We start from the raw sequence: 20000 nt of genomic DNA, 5'->3' as shown, positions 1-20000 counted from the left end.
TTTCCCAAACTCTATGACCTTGAGTTTGTTTCTGGAATCCACACCTGTTCATCCAAAAATAGGCTGTATATATGAGATGATATCTGCAGCTATAAAGGGAGTGTAGTCTGTTCATGTCTCTTATCAGTGTAAATGTGTGTCTGTTATCAACATACCAACAATTGTAAACATAGATTACAGAGTCAGAATGCCGTGACTACAGCAACGTTTGTGTTGTTGAAAGTGATTTATTGTCTTTCCCTCACTTGGCCCTAGCAATGCGAATATGTCTATATATTAAGCCCTCCAATTCACCTGACACAATTAGGGACAGATTATGCATCAACAATTGTCTTCGCATTATGTGAACCTAGCAGAGCCTGACCGAAGACCTTTGAGGCCGAAATAGATAATGGACGAAATGTAAATGTATTCCTTTAATTGCAAAGAGTAAAAATCACTGGAAATGGTATTATTATAATAATTCTAATGACTGTAAATCAAGCAAGTTAAAGATACAGCAATATATTTAGACATACATTAAGAAAAATGTGTGGATATTAATAATATAAACACTTATATAAAATAAAATGAACTGGTAACTGCTACATAAGAATCTATTGGGGATCTTTCGTTTGTATCTATGACAGAAACGACTGTTTTTATCAAATGTGTATGACAGCTATGAGTAGAGCAAAGATGGATGAATCATTATCTATATTGCGATACTGCATGTAATCAGGGTCAGTTAATTCCAGTAAATCATTAATATGTTGTATATTGAGTCCTGTACATATCAAAATGTAACACACTTGTGCTTGCAACAGCCTGGGTGTCCCCTCCTAGAAGAGATTAATATTCAATGAAAGAGTCGTTCACACAGTTTAAATACATCGACAACTCAATAAATCAGAATTAAAATTCCTTTATTCGTTCTGCAGCAGGGAAATGAATGGTCTTGTTTTCATCACATTTTGGCACTTTGGCATTTGAATATTGTATAAATAAATGTTGTTCACAAGGTGGGGTCATGAACATGATACCTCAATGATCTTATCCATTCTGACCTTTGCTCTACCTTCAATAAACAGCTTCAGGGATTGTTCCTATGTGTCTGGCTGTTGACACAGATTTTTATGCTATTAGGTCATTTTATTGCCAGCAATAAAACAGGTATTATGTTTCACTCTAAATCCGAAAATGACCCTATTATTTTGTTCTGAGTAAGGAGGCGTCTATAAACAGATTATTCAGCATTTAGGAAGTTTTTGTTGAGGAGTTGAATAATAAATCGGAGAAATACCGGGTAAATCCTAATCACTAATTCACAGAGGGTTGAAAAACGCTACCTCACAAGATGAAAATAACACAAATCCTGTATGAATCCCTAGCCAAGGCTCAGTAAACAAGATCCAAACAAGGTCCAAAATGTAGTAAGGATGGATTTCACAATGTGCTGGCAGGAAGCCAATCCTGTTGGCTGGAGATGTATGTCATGGTGAGAACAAAAGTGTTCTCTTCAGAAAGGAAAAACATTATGATCCCACGCAGATTATATGAATAAAACATGCTCATAATCTAAATAGGACCCTCCTAGTCCTCCCCATTGTCAGAGAAGAAGTGTTGTGTTATTTCAAATTACAAGGAAAAATATGTGAATCGTTCAAAAACTCTAACTTCTTTGTACGTGTTCTTGTTAGTGCTGAAAAGTTATATTGAAACTGGAAAAGCATTCAGAGAGTGCAGAACTTGTGAAATATAATGCATATCCTTTTATGTAAAGTGTCTTTGAGCATTAGGAAAGGTGCTATACAAATCCCATTTTTTATTATTATTATTATTATTATTATTACTATTATTATTATTGTTATTATTATTATTATATGTATGATTTGGATCTATTCATAAATGTTCCATGGCCATCGACCTTTCAACAAGTGCCATGAAAAAGCAAACTGAACCGAAAAACATAACCTCCTTGACATGTTGAGTCATTGGATATTTTGAAATGATAACATTATGAAATAACACAAAGAAAATGAATCTGAAATACAAGAACAGACTAAGTTAAAATTGAAGTTCAAAGAATAAAGTAATGAAGCATATACTTGAAAAAGCCATACTAAGGGTCATTTTTCATTATTAACCAATCTGGTTATAATTTTTCTACATTAACCAATTTCTCGTTTGGTATGTAAAAAATTATAATTTGCAATAAGAAAAAGACAACGTCAACAATTGGATGATAATCAAACTAGTTGTTGACCATTCTCCATCGATTGCTTCATCGATTTGTTGAGAAATCGTTGAGTTAAGGTTCAAGCGTTCAAAAGTTCTGAATACTTTACCATAGATCATATCAACTATGCTCTAAATTGTAAGGGAAATGTTCCTACAAAAATGTCTTCACATCAAGAAGTCAAGTGTATCTAAAGCATCAAAAACTTTTTTAAATCCTTAAGCAGTAAAACGTTACTGTATTACACACATTCAAAGACATACAAGGGGCTCTGTACACTGAAACTGAAAGATTGACAATCAAGTTGACTTTGACGTATTGGGTTCGTGTCCTAAAGAGTCAAGTATTTAGAGAAATATTTGCATAGTTCCTCCAGCTGAATGTTAGGATGTAGAATAACAGATAAGCTGATATGCACTGGAGCCCGGTTTACAAACTAGAACATTACGTTATTTGTTGAATGTGTTTATCTAAAGCACTCGTTTGATCCTGGGTGTACCTAACCTCTCATCGGAGAGAAGTTAAGGAGTGTTTAATGTTGGTAGTGGGCTGGGCCTTCATTGGCTGTGTGGTGCAGCTGGGTGGACTGCACGGAGAAACTAACTACACACCACATGTTTTCTCCACAGCTCAACACCATGGCTGCCACTCTCACCATGCTCCTCTTCCTCCTTCACATCTTCACTGCTTCAGCGCAGGAATACGCTTCTGAGCAAGGTATGTGTATGAATATTTATGAGAAGTTTAGAATTTTAAAGCATTTCTTGGCATTTCAAGACATGATTGCATGATGCAGATTTAGAATTATTGTTATTTTATATCATATATTGTGTTATTATGGTTGCAACTTTTGTGGTTGGCATTGATTTAGATTTTTTTAAACTTTTCTACACATTTTTAGATGTTTAATTATCTTTGATGTAGTTGGTTTGCAATTACAAGTTGCGCAGCACCAGATAAAACCCTTAATAGACAACAGCCCAATTTGAAAGAGCCTTGAATAATACAAAAGATGTCCAGTTGCAATGTTACTGTGTGTTGCGTACTGATTTGGCATTCAAATGAATATGTGTTGCACAACAGCAAAGCCCTCCACACAGAGCGAGCAGAGATTTTCTAGTGAATTGGCTTCCCAGGAATTCTGGAGAGTAGAGAGTACTCCACTGTTGAACAATGGGAAGCTGTTTAGAGTGTCGCGGCCCCCCCCCCACTTTTCTCCGTAACAGCCCCTCAGTGGTAATAAGACTGTATTTTTGCACACACAGGTTGTATTTTACCCAAAGATACAAACGGTCTGCATTGACCCTCAATGTCACATGGGGACATCCTGTGCTTGTCACGTTACATAACACTTGTAGTGTACTTCAGCTTGGTGTTGACAGATGATGTGTTCAGCCTGTTTTCCTGCTATTTACTTTTATTCTGTTTTTGTTTTTATGCTTTACGAACAAGGCAGCCGTGTTCTGACAGGCCTGTAATTTCCCCCTGTAGCTTAACAAGCAAGTGAAAGCTTTCAACTTGCTGCCAATTTGTCCTTTGAACTCAACGGTGCCTCAGCTCTGCATGTTTTTTACAGACTTGTGCGCTATAGTTCGCCAACTTTGAATACCCTCCAGATTTTTCTGAATCGCTTCATTCATCTCAAAAGGAGTTATGGAAACCAATGTGGTGACAATTTTTGGTAGATGGCTTTTTGGTATGTAAAATGAAAAACAAATGATCTCAGTATTTATAAGAGGCGTCATTTATCTTGTAGACAGAGGCTATTATGTCTTGTTTACGTTTGTTTAGTAACGTTTAATGCTTTCAACACTTAATTCTCCTTTGTGTTATTTGCTTAATTAATTGTGAGTGACGTCCAAATACTCTTGCTGGGGAAGGAGTGCTATAGAAACTGAATACACAATGTACCTAAAAATGTATTGGAGGCATTGGAATTAGCCTGTGGTTAACTGTACCTTTCACTGCTCTAATCAACACAGGTTGCTGTTAGAAACAATCCAGCTGTTTTTGTTGATAGCAACTTGAATGTAGGAAATGCTTGATTATAACTTATTTGAAGAGTTGGGTCTTACAGATTGATAGTTGTGTTACGGGTGAGCGAAGCAAGCAGGACCCAAATGCAGATAACACTGAAAATACCTTTATTTCAAGGATAACACGGACAAACAGAACACTCCCTGGTGAACACAGTCACAGACAAACGACGAACCAACAATTACAGACAGAAAAAACTGAACTAAGGGCCACCAGGGTGGGTAGAGGGGGTCAGGAGGACGGGTTTGGGCTGACAGCCCAGGAGCACAGCGGAGGGCCCGGAAGGGATCTCGGGCGGACGGCCCGGGGGCAAGGCAGAGACCATGGAGGGGGTCTCGTGCGGACGACCCGGGGGCAAGGCAGAGTCCATGGAGGGGGTCTCGGGTGGACGACCCGGGGGCAAGGCAGAGTCCATGGAGGGGCGAAGGCCACAGAAGGCGAACTCAGGGGGCCGATCATCAGGGTGAAGGAAGCGGCTGGAAGAGTCAGGGGGCCGGGCTCGAGGGCGAAGACCGCGGCACTCGGGGCCGGGCTCGAAGGCGAAGACCGCGGCTCTCAGGGGGCCGGGCAGGTCCCGGTGTCGGCTGGACAGGAACCCGAGCCGGTGGGACAGGCTTCGGCAGGATCCCCCACGGAAGAGGACCAGGAGTTGGCAGGACCCCCGGCGAGACAGGTGACGGCGGGACCTCCAACGGAACAAGACATGGGATTGGCAGGACTCTCAGCGGGACCTCCAATGGAACAGGACATGGGATTGGCAGGACTCTCAGCGGAACCCCCAACGACACAGGACATGGAGTTGGCAGGACCCCCGGCAGAAGAGTAGTTGGCGGGACCCCCAACGGGACAGGACATAGGGTTGGCAGTACCCCCGGCAGAAGAGTAGTCGGAGGAACCCCCAACAGGACATGGAGTTGGCAGGACCCCCAGCGGAAGAGTAGTCGGCGGGACGCCCAACGGGACAGGACATGGAGCTGGCAGGACCCCCAGCGGAACCTCCAACGGCACACGACATAGGGTTGGCAGGACCCCCGGCAGAAGAGTAGTCGGCGGGGCCTCCAACGGCACAGGACATAGGATTGGCAGGACCCCCAGCAGAAGAGTAGTCGGCAGGGCCTCCAACGGCACAGGACATGGAGTAGGGACTTGAGAGGGGACTCGAGAGGTGACTTGAAAGGGGACTTGAGAGGGGACTTGAGAGGAGACTCGAGAGATGACTTGAGAGGGGACTCGAGAGGTGACTCGAGAGGTGACTTGAGAGGGGACTCGAGGGGGAACTTGAGAGGGGACTCGAGAGGGGACTCGAGAGGGAACTTGAGAGGGGACTCGAGAGGGAACTAGAGAGGGGACTTGAGAAGGGACTAGAGAAGGGACTAGGGAAGTGACTTGAGAAGGGACTTGAGAAGGGACTAGAGAAGGCACTTGAGTTGGGACTAGAGGAGGGACCATGGCTGCTGGGGCCGGAACCAGGGCCGGAACCATGGCCGCTGGGGCCAGAACTGGGGCCGGAACCATGGCTGCTGGGGCCAGAACTGGGTCTGGAACCATGGCTGCTGGGACCAGAACCGGGGCTGGAACCATGGCTGCTGGGGCCAGAACTGGGGCCGGCACCATGGCTGCCGGGGCTGGAATCCTGGCCTTGCGTTTCCTTCCATGCTGCCCAGAAGCCTTGTGGAGGCTCAGAGGTTCTTCAAAGGCCAGACGAGACCCAGCGAAAGGGTCCTTGAAGGGAGCCTTGTTGGGAACTGTGGCCGGCAGGGGGCTAGCATGCTAGGGGCTAGCAGGCCGGGAAACACGGACAAACAGAACACTCCCCAGTGAACACAGTCACAGACAAACGACGAACCAACAATGACAGACGGAAAAAACAGAACTTAAATACACACAGGACTAATCAAGGAAACAAGAGACAGGTGAGGAGGGAGGAGAAAACACAGGGGCACGAGGTGAACACAATCAAGAAAACAGGTAGGAGGGAACAGGTAGGAGAGAACACACACAGGGCCTTTCTCACTTCTCTTATTTTTCATTTCCTCGCTCCTCGGTCCCGGTCTCACCGGAAGTTGATTTGTCTGCGCCATCTTGAGTAGTGTCCCAATGGCCTTATTTTTGCCGGAGGAGCGAGGAGCGATAATGGAGGACCGATAACCGAGGAACCACCAGACCATCCTCCGATGAAATCCTCAGAGACTCGCCCAGCCCCTTACTGTGTATCGCTCACTGATTGGACGATGCAGCGCATGCACTGATCTGATGCTTCTTGACATGAGAGCAGTTTCTCAGCGGAGTGAAGAAAATACATGAACCTCACGGGAGTCACTCCTCAGTTTATACCGTGTCTTGTTTCAATTAATGTATAATTTAGTTACTAATATGTGATATATCTGAACAACAAAGTGGTCAAAAATCATTTTATTCATTTTTTGGAAACATTTTCATGATCGCTTTTTTCGTTTTACATTTTCATTTGTCATTTCTATTCAGTCAGTCATTAAGTGCTATTTAAAAAGTTAATGTGCTACATATCCAAACAAACAAACAAAGTGTGCAATCCAATGAATGTTAATCTAACTGGGTTTTGATAGATAACATCTCTCTTTTTCTTCTCTGAATTATTTTATTTCTATTGTGCACTCTAATCAATATCAATCTAACTATTGTTCGTTTATACATTTTAAGAATGGCGTTTATCTTTTTTGAGAATGAGTTCTTATTTGATTTGATTTGGGTCTACAACAGATGATACAAATATTTGTGTCAGTAAATGTGCAGGCGGGGGTGTGTGTGGAAACAACGGGGACAGAGCTGCCGTCAGACGATCAGCTGTGCAGCGTCATCACAAACGGACGTCGCTTCACGTGACTCTCCGGAGGAAAGGACGTCCCATTGCTCTTGAAACTCATTTCCCTGCTTCTCGTGGTTCCCTTGCATCTCTCCATGCTTCCCTGGTGGGAGGGACTAGTCGCAGGGAAACGACACAAGTGAGGGACGCAAGGAATCCATTTAACCGAAGAGAGAAGGGCCCACAGACAGGAAACCAAACACAGATCTAGACAAGACAAAACACAAAACAGACAGATCGTGACAAGTTGTGCGTTAAAGCTTGGTTGAGTCACATTTGAGAAGCTAGCAAGTCTAAACTAGATTTTTAAATGTATAAAACCAGAAAACTCTGCCAATTTTGCCAAACTCTTTTCTAACGAAAGTAGCTAGCAGCACCATCTCCGAATGTTGCTAAATCTAACGAGAAGAGGTCAGAGCTGTCTTCTTCTCTTAGTTTCTCTTTAAAGCATGCACTTAAAACCCTTTTTGCCATAGTGGAACAACAAGTACAGGATGGGAAGGTCGAGGGGAAATTGTGCGCTATTTAACAGATCATGGATGGGATGTTCTCTGCGCAAGATTACAATAAATAAATGCACGACAAGGTCTAACCCGCCTTCATTTGTGAATCTCTCGCAAGATAGTTACACATTTACCTTTCAATGGTTACAGTAAAGCCAGTCTGGGTAAACCATTCGCAAAGGTCTCTCCAATGGGTTTTCAATTTAGACACAACCACTTGGCACTAGCTTGATGATTGGATATTTCTTACTGAAGATCATCTCTTGTACTATTTTGTGGACATTTCTAGGTACTCTGTCAGTCAACCTTCTATATGTAGAGAAGAAAATGGCTCAGACTTTAAATACACTAGACGCTCAAGATTTAATTCGACAAATTAAATAGTCCCTGTAGGGGGGGAACTTGAATATTCTTCCTCACCACCTGATTACCACTGTACATCATCCAGGAATCAGGGCATTGCCTCTTGACATTGCTTCTTGATGTGATTACGATATCATATTGCTGCTCCATACATTCAGGCATACACAAGCTTGTTATGTTGTTAGACCTTGTTAGTTACTTGTTAGTAAAAGGTTCCCCAAATTACTATTGAAAGCGTTGAAAGCTCTTAGCCATGGTAGGAAATGGCTTTTTCTAAATACAGAGGATGAGGTCTTTCCTCATGAGAGTGCACTGATTGATGTCTGTCTGTGCTCACTGGAAGACATTAATGAAGGCTTGCCACCTACTTACTGAGCAGATGTTAATAGATGCTATAATGGAAATACAGATGACAAAAACAATAAGCTGTGTTCTGCCTCTATAATATACGGCATCTGCTGTGTGAGTGAGTCCTTTTAAGGAGATTAATAGCTGCTATTTCCTGCTCCGCTCGAATTTGTTCCTGAAAAGGAAACGCATGCGGTCTTTTCAAAACAGATTGAGCGAGGATGTTTTTGTTTCACCCTGAAATAGACTGTCGGCAGCATTTAGAGAGATTCATGCTGTGAACATGTTTACTCTGTATGCGTGTGACAGTTTACCTCAGAATGGGGAGTCCTGTAATGACAATATGTTCAAATATGATCAAATAGATATTTTCAATCTTGGAAATGTTGTGTGTGTGTGTGTGTGTGTGTGTGTTTTTCGGCTCTGATGGCTGTGTTCACAAAGTGCTTGGCTGCTGCCGCTCACATGTTTACTTACACCAGGGGTGAACTCTGTCTCGCGGCTGTTGAGCAAACACAGCAGCGAACGGAAAATGTATGGTTAGCGAGTTGATTTAGTTTGTTAACGGATACGGGGCCATTCATAACTTGACAAGGAAGGACAGCAAAAATGAGGACCTTAACAATACTTGATTAATTGTTTTGTGTATCCACCAAACAACAGCTAACCCTATCAGCTCAATATGTTATACCAGGAAATTGCTGTTTGTGTAAAACCAAAAGTCCAGGTTGACCTAACCTAAGTCAACTTACGTTAACTCTTGCCCCTTAAATAAGTTAATTAAAGGATGACATATGTTATGTTACATAACATAAATACTTAAAATTACCCAATTTATGACCATTTACTACTGAAGTAGGGTTTTTAACAAGTAGTAGTAGGGCTAAATGGGACTTATAATTATTTACAATCAAAAGTAAACCACAATGCTTCCAATCCACACTTTGTTTTACTGGTTGCAAATATATACCAGATTTGTGTGATATGTGCTTATTGAGAATACATTTGATATGTGACACAGTACACTTTCTAGAAACTCATTTAGGTAACCATTCCCAGATACAACCCTCAGATTTATATGTATGTGTTTGACAAACCTCTGTTAATTAAAAGTATGACATAAACTGTATGGCAGAAGTTGGATGTTTTCTATTGTCATATCATACGTATTTATCAATTGTACTACTGTAGTTGCTGTCACACCCAGAAACATGTTTAATAAATCAAGTTGACACACACACATGCACACACACAGGATGAGGTGAGACATTTAAATGCCCGGCATAGCTGAGTGTCAAATTGATTTTTCTTTTAATCCTGAGCTAAGCAGAATTCCGAGGAGGAGTCGGGAATCTGTAAACAGGTTATTTTTAACCTGTTCCTCCTTTTCCCTGAAGCACCCTAAGCGGGCCAGAGGTATTCATGGTCGCTCTGAGCGCTGCCTCTCAGCTGTGAAGGAGCCATCTTGTGCTCGGCAAGCATGCGCTCATGTGTTCTTACATGTTGATTTCAGATGCTGCTGTCCCCAGAATCATTGATTAGGATCCCTACTGGTAATACAATCAGCAGCCCTGCTTAATACAAAAGCACAGTCAGCTATTTGTTTAAAGGGATAACTCACCTACATTAGACAACGATTCCATTTCAGATTTACAGTTTATTTTATAAATTCAAATATTTAAATTCATTTTTTTTAAATATATTTTCAAATAATGTGGATTAACCTTTGAGTGGAGATTCCCTTTACATTTAATCTCTCTTTATTTATTTTAAACTTTCTTTTATTTTTATAAAAACCTTCCCTATGTGTGTGACCATCAGTCAACAGCATTCTAAAAATGGTAGTAATTTACAAATATTTATAATCTATTTTATGGCTGTCATGATAAGGTTTTCACTATATGATGATCGTCGGCAATAGATTTTGAAGTAACGATATTTTCTAAATTGAACTAAAACAAGACGCATTATGCTCATTTTCAGGATCATATTTATATTTTGTGCCTCGACTACTGTGACATGTCTCCATGCTTTAATGTTCAAAAAGCTCTTTATTTTTCTCATACTGCCTATGCTGCAGCATCTCTTTTCACCCTCTGTCTGAAACCAGAGCCCAGTCTGCTCTGATTGGTTAGCTGTTGTGATTGTCCAACTGCTTAGAGATATCCTTAGCCGATCACGTACAATGTGTTGGAGCCCTAGCCAATAGAAGCACAAGTGTTACTTAGGGATGTCACTATGTTATGGAAGTAAACAAAGGAGCCCAATGAAGGTGTTTCAGGCAGTGGGGGGTAGTGTGTTGGAGAGACACTTTTGGATTATAGCCTGAAGATATGCACAAAAACCTATATATCACACTATAGGAAAGGAAAAAACCCAAAAAGCGTTATAGAGCCCCTTCATTGTTTTGGCTTTGAGACTGAGTGTGAAACTCCCTACAGACAGACAGACAGACAGACAGACAGACAGACAGACAGACAGACAGACATGGTTTGGGAGCTATAGTCTGCTGCGAGGAAGCTGTAGAAATATGCTCTGTGCACACATGGCTTGAGTTTACGCAGCTAGTAAAACTTGTTCCAAGGAGTACTTTCTGTGCCTTCTTTGAGTTCACAGAAAGCAGATTCCACGACAGCCGTGGTGGTGAACTCCACCGCCACAGCTTTAATTTGAAGAGCAACAAAAGGACTTCCAGGAAAAAGCTGACGTTTTGCCCTGTGGCTGCGATGCTCACTGGGTTTAAGTTACAGATACTATCCTCTCCCTGGAGCACAGCCATGATTTCTAAGAGTTGCACCAGAGAAGAGAAAGCGTCATAAATCTTTACAGTGGGAAAATAATTCGATGTGTGCTTACTTTTCCTCCCCTCCCTCTGTTCCCTACAGTCCTCCCCCGGATAAACCCACATTTCACGGGCTGCGTCTCCGCCAATTTGGAGACTTTCCTCTGCAGATGGAATGTCGGCACTTCCAAGAACTTCTCAGAACCGGGAGATCTCCGTTTGTTCTACAAAAACAAAGAGTAAGGGGAAATAATGATAAAAGAAAAAGCTCTTTCTGTGAGTTTAAGCAAACCAAGGTCACACATTGAAAAATAGGAAAGAGATAAGAAGAGGCCCTTTTCTTTTGAGTTCATCCTCCTTTCTTTCTGATAGAGTTCGGGGTACAATAACGTAACCATTTAAACAAAATGCCTTTTAAACAATATGCAATAAATATAAAAAATACAATAATAAGTGTTGAAATGTTAAACCTACGTATATATATTTGTGCTCTTAGCTTTGAATGAAGTGCAATATATATTGTTTGATGCAGCTAATAAAAGGACTAGGAAGAAACAGAAAAGATTAAAATGGATTGCATGTGAAGTCACTTAGTACATACTGTATATTTCTGATAACAAAGAAGGTGAAGATGACAGAAATTGCACTTAAGGGTATAAGTAAATTTACTTTAGCATGGTTGAAAGAACCTCTTTCTCCACCTGTTATAGCAAGGTCACTGCTTTTACTACTCCAATGTGCACATGGTTGTGTTCAAGTGTTATCTGGCATATGGAGCACCTGCTCACTCTGTTGACAAGGAGAAAGTCCAGTTCAGGTTTACACTTAGCTGTGAGATATTACTACATCTGAGGGCATGGTAGTGTTACTCTCTAACTGAATAGTAAGTGCATTGCATTATTCTATATTTTTTGTCAACAAATCCCAAGTGAAATTGACACAAATCTGCAGTTTCTTAAATAGACACCAACAGTGAGTATCTCTAGAGAGCCTCATGTTATATGCCCACATTTAAAGGTCCCCTATTATACTGTTTTTCATCAATATATTACAGTCTCAGATATATACAAAACATGTCTCTGAAGTGTTTGGCTCGAAACACCAAACAGATCATTGCAGCATTACCCATAATCCCCTCTGTTTCAGCCCTGTTTCCAAAGTGCTGATTCTCTGTCTGTTACTTTAGATGAAAATAAGGAGCCCCTCCCCACGCCCCTCTGAGAGACATTTGGTTACAAAGAACTCAATGGTGCTCTAGAGGAGATTCAGGTGATAAGGTGTGTGTGGGGGGGGTGGGGTGGTAACTTGGTCGGTGATTGGCTAATGGTTACACAAGCAAACAAAATCGTTATGACATCATAAAGTGGCCAAAATCTGATCAGCTCATTTTCAGACAGGTTTTTATAGAAATGGATCATGACAAAAAGAGAAAGAATCTTTGTTCCTGAAACTTTCAGAATCTCTTTACACAGAGGGGACACGTGTTGATGTAGAAGAGACATGAAAAAGTGGATTTTGTTCAATAGGTGACCTTTTTAAAGCAGAAATAAACATGTTTGCAGTCTGTTACAAAAACAGTTTTGTAAAAGCCTGCAAACATTTTGCAGAAAATAGAATATAATTCTTCTAATTTTATAACAAATGTTGTCTCCCCCCCTCATTGCAGACAGGCTAAAGAGTGGATGGAGTGTCCTCACTACAGCACAGACAGGCCAAACGAGTGCTTTTTCAACCAGAGCCACACATCCGCCTGGTTAGATTACAGAGTCCAACTGCGCTCCAGGGATCAAAACATCATGTATGACGAGAACCGCTTCGAACTTCAAGAAATCGGTGAGTGAACTGCACGCCTGTCACGATCCAGACAGGAAGTTGATAGAAAGCAGAATATAAACCCATGTAAGGTTTTACCAAAGCAACCTGGTTCAAACATATTGAAAGACACTAGAGGCAAACTATACGTGTTTTCATGCACTGGTCAATGTTTAGAATTATGCATATTTTGCCACCATGACATTTAATCAGTTAGTATTATTACATATAAGTACTTCAATTCATTAGACATATTTTTTCGTTAATCACAACAATAATCTTTGATAACTCATGATTATCCAAGTTTCAACATGCTAGTATTTACTATTGTTTTTAGAGGAGGAAAACAACAATTAATTGTTGGTGTTGTAATAAAGAAATGCATGCCGAACTGGTAGAAGAAATCAGATGTTTTTTTATACTTTTATTATAACATCTGAGCCTAGTTTTGATGATATTTGAATTATTTGCATGAAGTCAAACAGAGAATAAATGGTCGTCTCTGTACATTTGCATTATATATTTTTTTTACTATTAAATTCATTCATTAGACAATTCCTGATTTGCATATTAAAGCAACATATTTAATGAAAGCTAATACAATACGGAGGTATGATGAGGATATCTGTTTGTAAAATGTAAGACTTTTCACAGGTAGATTCTTGTATCGAATTTCACAATACATATCTTTAAATGCCTTTTTCTATTAAATCATGATTTTTCTTTAGCCAGAAATCTCCACTTCAGTAGCACTTTCATACATCTTACTTTCCAGATTCATTCCTATCCATATTCTGAAGGTCCAGGTATCATTGATAGCCTGAGTTATATCACATGTTGTATTCCTATTCCTAGAAACATGGAGAAAATAGATCTTCTTAAGTGGCTTTTGACAATATCACTTGATGTATAAAGAGGAAGAAAAAGCAAATCCCTGTGTAAATAATCAAAAGAGAAATTTTCATAATGATACTCCAAATAACATCCCTCCACCACCCATGTTTTATTGAATGAATCCATGAATCCTTATGTTTAAGCTGTACTTACTGTATACACAGTTTTGTTCAAAAAGAGTCTTGTTCCATTTCTGATATTAAAGGTCCCCTATTACACTGTTTTTCATCAATGTATTATAGGTCTCAGATATATACAAAACATGTCTCTGAAGTGTTTGGCTCCAAACACCAAACGGATCATTGCAGCATTACCCATAATCCCCTCTGTTTCAGCCCTGTTTCCAAAGTGCTGATTCTCTGTCTGTTACTTTAGATGAAAATAAGGAGCCCCTCCCCACGCCCCTCTGAGAGAGATTTGGTTAAAAAGAACACAATGGTGCTCGAGAGGAGATTCAGGTGATAAGGGGGGGGGGGTACCTTGGTTGCTGATTGGCTAATGGTTACTCAAGCCAAAACAACTTTATGACATCATAAAGTGGCCAAAATCTGATCAGCTCATTTTCATTTTTTATATAAATGGATCGGGACAAAAAGAAGCAAATATTTTTTCCTGAAACTTTTAGAATCTCTTTCCACAGAGGGGACACATGTTGATGTATAAAAGAGATGAAAAATTGGATTTTGCATAATAGGTGACCTTTAAAACTCTTATGTGTTCGCCTGCAGCGCGCCCAGATCCCCCGGTGGGCCTGAACTGGACTCTGCGAATTGTGACCGACAATAACTATGAAGTCATTCTGAGCTGGAAGCCGCCTCCATCTGCAGATATGGGATGGATGACGCTGCAGTACGAGGTCCAGTACCGCAACGCCATCTCTGACCAGTGGAAAGCGGTAGGTGTTTGACACTTAATTCCAGCACCAGACACTTTTTACGCTGCTATGGACAATCTGGCACTAATGTACATTCCCAAAGATATTGAAGTGACTGTTATTTTTGTATTTATTGATTGTTGTGTTTTTATCTTAATGTGTGCATATGTAAACATGTGTCTGTTTGTTGTGTATATATAGGATATACATATTTGTAATTTTGTATTCGGGATTGTGGGAAACAGTATTTTGATCTCGCTGACAATAAAGTTGACTTTGACCTTGACTTTGATACATTGATTGTGAATGTTTCTTAGAAAATTAAAAGGGATAGGATGAAAATAAGATCATTTAGCTGTTCCACTTCCTCTGATGTTCAAACCTTGTTTTCTTACCACAGGACGGCCTTTTGAAGAGCACACATCACTCTATTCTCGGGTTTCAAACTAACGGCAATCATGAGATTCGGGTTCGGTGCAAAATGCTGGCTGGGGAACAGTTTGGGGAGTTCAGCCAGTCTGTATTTGTACCATCTGAAGGTAAACAATCACTGAATAAAGTCTGGATGAAAAAAGCTGTTATGAAAGTTTTTTCAATTGTACGTTACACCTGAGAGGCTGCAGCTGAACGTCCTTGTCACCGTGAATAAACCTTTCAGTGTTCCGGCTAAGAGTTTATCCAACATCCCCCTCCGTACTACTGCTGATCATCAGAGTCACAAAAATCACGTTCGAGTATTTGGCTGTATGATCATAGTAACACTGAACAGTTTATACTGAGTGAATCCAACCACATATATGCCTAAATACTCTAAATACTCCTAAAACTGTCAGAGTTGAACCACAGTAAGCCAATGTACTTGTCAAAAAAAAACGAACAAATAAAGGGATAGTTTGGATTATTGGAAGCAGGATTGTATGACTTACTTATTCATAATCAGTATACTGTAAATCCTACAGTAGATGTTGGTCAATATTTTGGGGGTGCAAGTAGAGGGTGTCACAGGGTATGGCAAGCAGTTGGACCCAAACACAGAAACCAATGGAAGCCATGGTTTTGTACACATGTGTCAATTCACAACAGTTGAACATAAAGCATCGTACATTTTTGCCTCTTTAAAAGAATGAAATGTTTTGTCACGGCTGGAGGGCAAGGTAGACAGGACCCAAATGCAGAAGGTTGGTCGAAAATCAAATAATCCTTTAATTGCAGAACTAGGCCAGGCAACAAAGTAAAATATGGCAAGGCAAACCATTAAATCCCACAGAACAAAAACCTTCCAACGACTTCAAGACTCACAGAAAAAACAGAACTTAAATGCACACAAGACTAATCACAAGAACAAGACACAGGTGGGGAGGGAGGAGAAAACACAGGGGCACAAGGTGAACACAATCGGGTGATCAAGCGGGAGGGAACACAGAGACAGGAAGCAACAGACAAGACTGGGGGTGAACACTTTTCAAAATAAAACAGGAAACCAAAGACAGATGTTTGACGGGACAAAATAAAACAAGAAAAACTAATATGGATGTTTCTCTCCCTCTGCAGGTTTCCCCCAGGAAAACCCACACCTCACGGGCTGCGTCTCCAACAATATGGAGACTTTCCGCTGCAGTTGGAGTGTCGGCACTTCCAGAAGCGTCTCCGAGCCGAGAAACCTGCGCTTATTCTACATCATCAAACAGTAAGGAGGAACACTTTGATAACAGAACAATGCTCTTTCTGTGAACCATAGGAAACGAACGTCCAGATAAAAAAACAGGGCAAGAAATTTGAAGATTTTTTATTTTATTTAAAGTGGACCCATCATGCTATATTTGAATAATATATTGTAGGGCCATATCTATATAAAACATGTCTGCACATTTTTTTTTTCAAAATACCAAACAGATCATGCATTTTAGCCATGCCTCATTTCGCTCTTATTTGCTCTTGTTAGCCCTGTTTTTGTAAGGGCTGATATCTGGAAGTCTTTTCGCTGACTTTTGTGGCTAGTACGTACAGCCGCCACCTATCGGCCGGCATTGTACTTACAGTCTCAGCGCTTTCGAACAGCAATGGCGTGGCTGTCTCCTCGCTGAGTAGGTGGAGAGTTGCCATATAGGCGGATCTTCCTCGTTTCGACGTCAGGATTTTCAGCATCTTATCAGTCTCTATCAGGGATCTCGTTGCAGCCGTTTTTAGAGATTTTTGTGTGTATGGAGGAAAAGATCTGAGGTTGTTTTTCTGCACACTGGTGGTTCCCTTGGACCACCGGTGGGACCTATTTCTATGTTAAATGTAAAAAAAGTGAATTTTGCATGATAGGTCCCTTTACTTCATGCTGATGTCAGATTTCGCAAATGTAAAAATAATTGACGGGTAAGTGAATTTAGAATGCAAACAAAAGCTTCAAATTTAATGGAGATGGGAAATAGTTATCCCAAATTGATTTGTCAGTATTTCACAGCAGGGAAATGTATTGTTTAAAATGTTATTTACGACTTTGTCTATGATCTCTACCACTCCCTTCGACCAAGTTCACTGTTGTCTGCTAAGATATCTCGGTGATTGTATATTAGAGGGATATATACTTTTTATTTTTAACACCCATTGACATGGCGCTTAGGGATCGCCTTCAGAGGCAGATCATTTGCATAAAGTCCACTACTGCTTAGAATAATCTAAAGTATTATATGTGTCTGGTAAATTATTAGGAACTGCTTCGAGTGTTATCGGAGTTGCAAAGAAATGTCTCGCGTCATTTCCATGCAGTTTTTTTTTTTAAGGCACTGTGGGTTCCTCGTTTGCAGATCCCCCCACTTCCTCCTTTGTGGAGTGGAGGGGGAGTTCCTCAGCTACAGCACGGACAGTGTCTGAACCAGCTGCATTTTTAACCAGCGCCTACACTCCGTTGCTTAGATTACAGAGTCCAATGCGGAGGGGAGGTATGTATGACGGATCGCCTTCGAGTTCAAACATCGGGTGAGTGAACGGCTACGCTGTCACAATCCAGACAGAAGTTGATCGAAAATAAAACGATGCAAGCTTTCGTATCAAGAGTGATTTTGTTTGACACCTGTTAAAGTACCATTGCTTTTGTCCATATATCCGAAAAAAAATACCTTGAGCGATTAAAGGTATATTGGTGACCTGTACCACATGAAATCAAACGTATTGCCCGAAAATACCGGTTTTTAACTGGCTGTTAAATGGTACACCACTGTTTTCTTTATGTGTATGCTGCTCACGTGGTGTCTTGTATGCTTGTAGATTTCATTGGTTTATAAGGTAATCTTCCTTGTGGGCTGGTTCTTTGTAATCTGGTGCATAGACACATATAATTTATATAGATATTTGTCCTCAAGGTTAGTAGACAGATGGGGCTGATATTGACAGGTGATTTACTATTCGCATTTAGGAGATCGGTGAGTGAAAATGAGGCTCGTTGGCCAATCTGATTGATCTTGATGGTTTTAAAAATTATGCGTGTTTTTGCAATGATTGCTGTTAACTGCATTCTTGTGCTCATTATCTGTGGGCTTTGTGTTCTATTTTTCTTTGTATTGAGATTTATAATGTTATCTTAGCCGAAGTCACTCTAAAATTACATTTCACTATCTAAGTATGGACTTGACCTGTTTAAATAATGGATATGTATATTGTTAACATCTTTTTTAGACTAGTGCAGGGTTCCCAACTTTTTCTATTTCGGGCGCCCCTGGGTAATTGGATATTCTTTCGGGCCCCCACCCGGTTCCCATCTATATTTGTACGATTAATTGTATCTATTGTGTAAAATACGTTATCATTTTTCGTCTGCGCTATAGCTAAGATGATGTACAAGATCAACTATGAATTTTATATTTTATTGATGGATTATCACATGACAAAATGCTTGAACTATGTACTGTGTAATTATTTGGTCCTAATTAAACTAGTCCTTCTTCCGCTTGAGTATTAGATTTTTAATCAATGTATTTTATTTTGAGACTGCCATCTCAGTTCATTTCTCAATATTCAGCGTATTGATCTGTATTTCGTTTTGATGGCAGTCAACGCAGCAGGATAAGTCTGACCTTCCACATTAGGATGTGATAAAGCAGCGTTACTGCCCACATGCTCTCTGACGCAATGAGATATTTTCTCTCCCGCCGCCGCCCCGTGCAGATACTCCGCGCCCCCCAGGGGTTCACACCCCCAAGTTTGAAAGAACCACTGGACTGTGGACAAGATACAGACATTTAAAAAGTGTTTCAAAGTTTAGCATTCACTCCATGTATTTTGGAACATGGGATCTATGGGGTGCTGTATGTTATAGGTTCTAGTTAAGAAGAGAGGTTTTGTTGATAAATACCATGGCTGGATGATAAGCTTCTATTTTTTGGACTGCTCAGTGGAGCTCGGACCCTCCAGGGTAGGCCTGTGAACTGGACTCTGATCTCAATATGGTGAGTGTGCTGGCAATTAGCTTTGCATCGATGCTGAGCTGGAATCCTCCATCAGGTCCCGCCGTACGTGGGAGTACTGGGATGGATGCGCTGCAGGTACTGCAGGTGAGTACCGCAGACGGCATCTCTGATCAGTGGGATGGAAGAACGTGGGTGTCTACGCATATTTTGGTGTGTGAAGTTACATACACAGGAATGTGAAACGATGTACGATTTGATTTGAATATATCGCGGACTATAGACCTGTTCGATCTACTTTGCTTTACAGGCGTCGACTTGTGAGAGAGAGGACACTTCGCTCCAGTTTTGGGCTTCTATTCCAGACGGCCAATCAGTGAGATCCGTGTTCGGTGTTAAAATGGCTGGCTGGTAACTGTTTGGGGAGTTCATTCGAGTCTTGTCATCGGGTACACGTGCATGCTTTAAGGTTAACGCATCACTGCATTCAGGTCTGACATAATTGCGTTTATACTGTTTCATCATTTTACTCTGTGAGCGCTGCAGCGCTGAAAGTCTTCGGCCTTCACCCTGAACTGACGATCCTTCCTTAGTATTTCCGGTTCTACGTTTATCTAGTAGCGCTCCACTTTTCGTGCTGAGCTATCAGAATAATTTAGACTATGAAATGAATTAGACTTGTTTGATGTTATGTAGTCCATCCTGTGATCACCCACACACTGTGACCCATTAGGGGTGTTCCTGAAGCATCGATACTGTTTAATAACAAAACTTAGCTTGTTTTTAAAATCCTGTGTATATTATATGTATAATTTGTGTGTGTTTAATAATAGATTTTGCCTCTGTAAAGTTTTTTTTTTTATTTTCTTATTGATCACCATATGTATGTTATTAGATAAAAACTTACCGTATATTATCTTTAGTTTGGCGTGTTCT

The 20000-nt window shown here is 40.8% G+C and overlaps 1 protein-coding gene across 1 annotated transcript in view; it reads left to right on the top strand.

The window, feature by feature from the left end:
- LOC104947419 (growth hormone receptor-like) overlaps positions 1–20000 on the top strand; it is a 43258-nt gene that overhangs the window by 2644 nt on the left and 20614 nt on the right. The window contains exons 2-7 of the mRNA XM_010773418.1: positions 2848–2935; positions 11197–11332; positions 12760–12926; positions 14528–14694; positions 15074–15212; positions 16225–16360. Of these exons, the coding sequence (XP_010771720.1) occupies positions 2857–2935; positions 11197–11332; positions 12760–12926; positions 14528–14694; positions 15074–15212; positions 16225–16360 (824 nt within the window). The 5' untranslated portion in view covers positions 2848–2856. The remainder of the gene's footprint in view (positions 1–2847; positions 2936–11196; positions 11333–12759; positions 12927–14527; positions 14695–15073; positions 15213–16224; positions 16361–20000) is intronic.

This window comes from Notothenia coriiceps, unplaced genomic scaffold, assembly GCF_000735185.1.
Source record: "Notothenia coriiceps isolate Sejong01 unplaced genomic scaffold, NC01 NC01_scaffold00012568, whole genome shotgun sequence".
In the NCBI taxonomy this organism is placed as follows: domain Eukaryota; kingdom Metazoa; phylum Chordata; class Actinopteri; order Perciformes; family Nototheniidae; genus Notothenia; species Notothenia coriiceps.
Note: the sequence above shows the minus strand (reverse complement) of the source record. Positions and strands in the feature narration are given on the sequence as shown.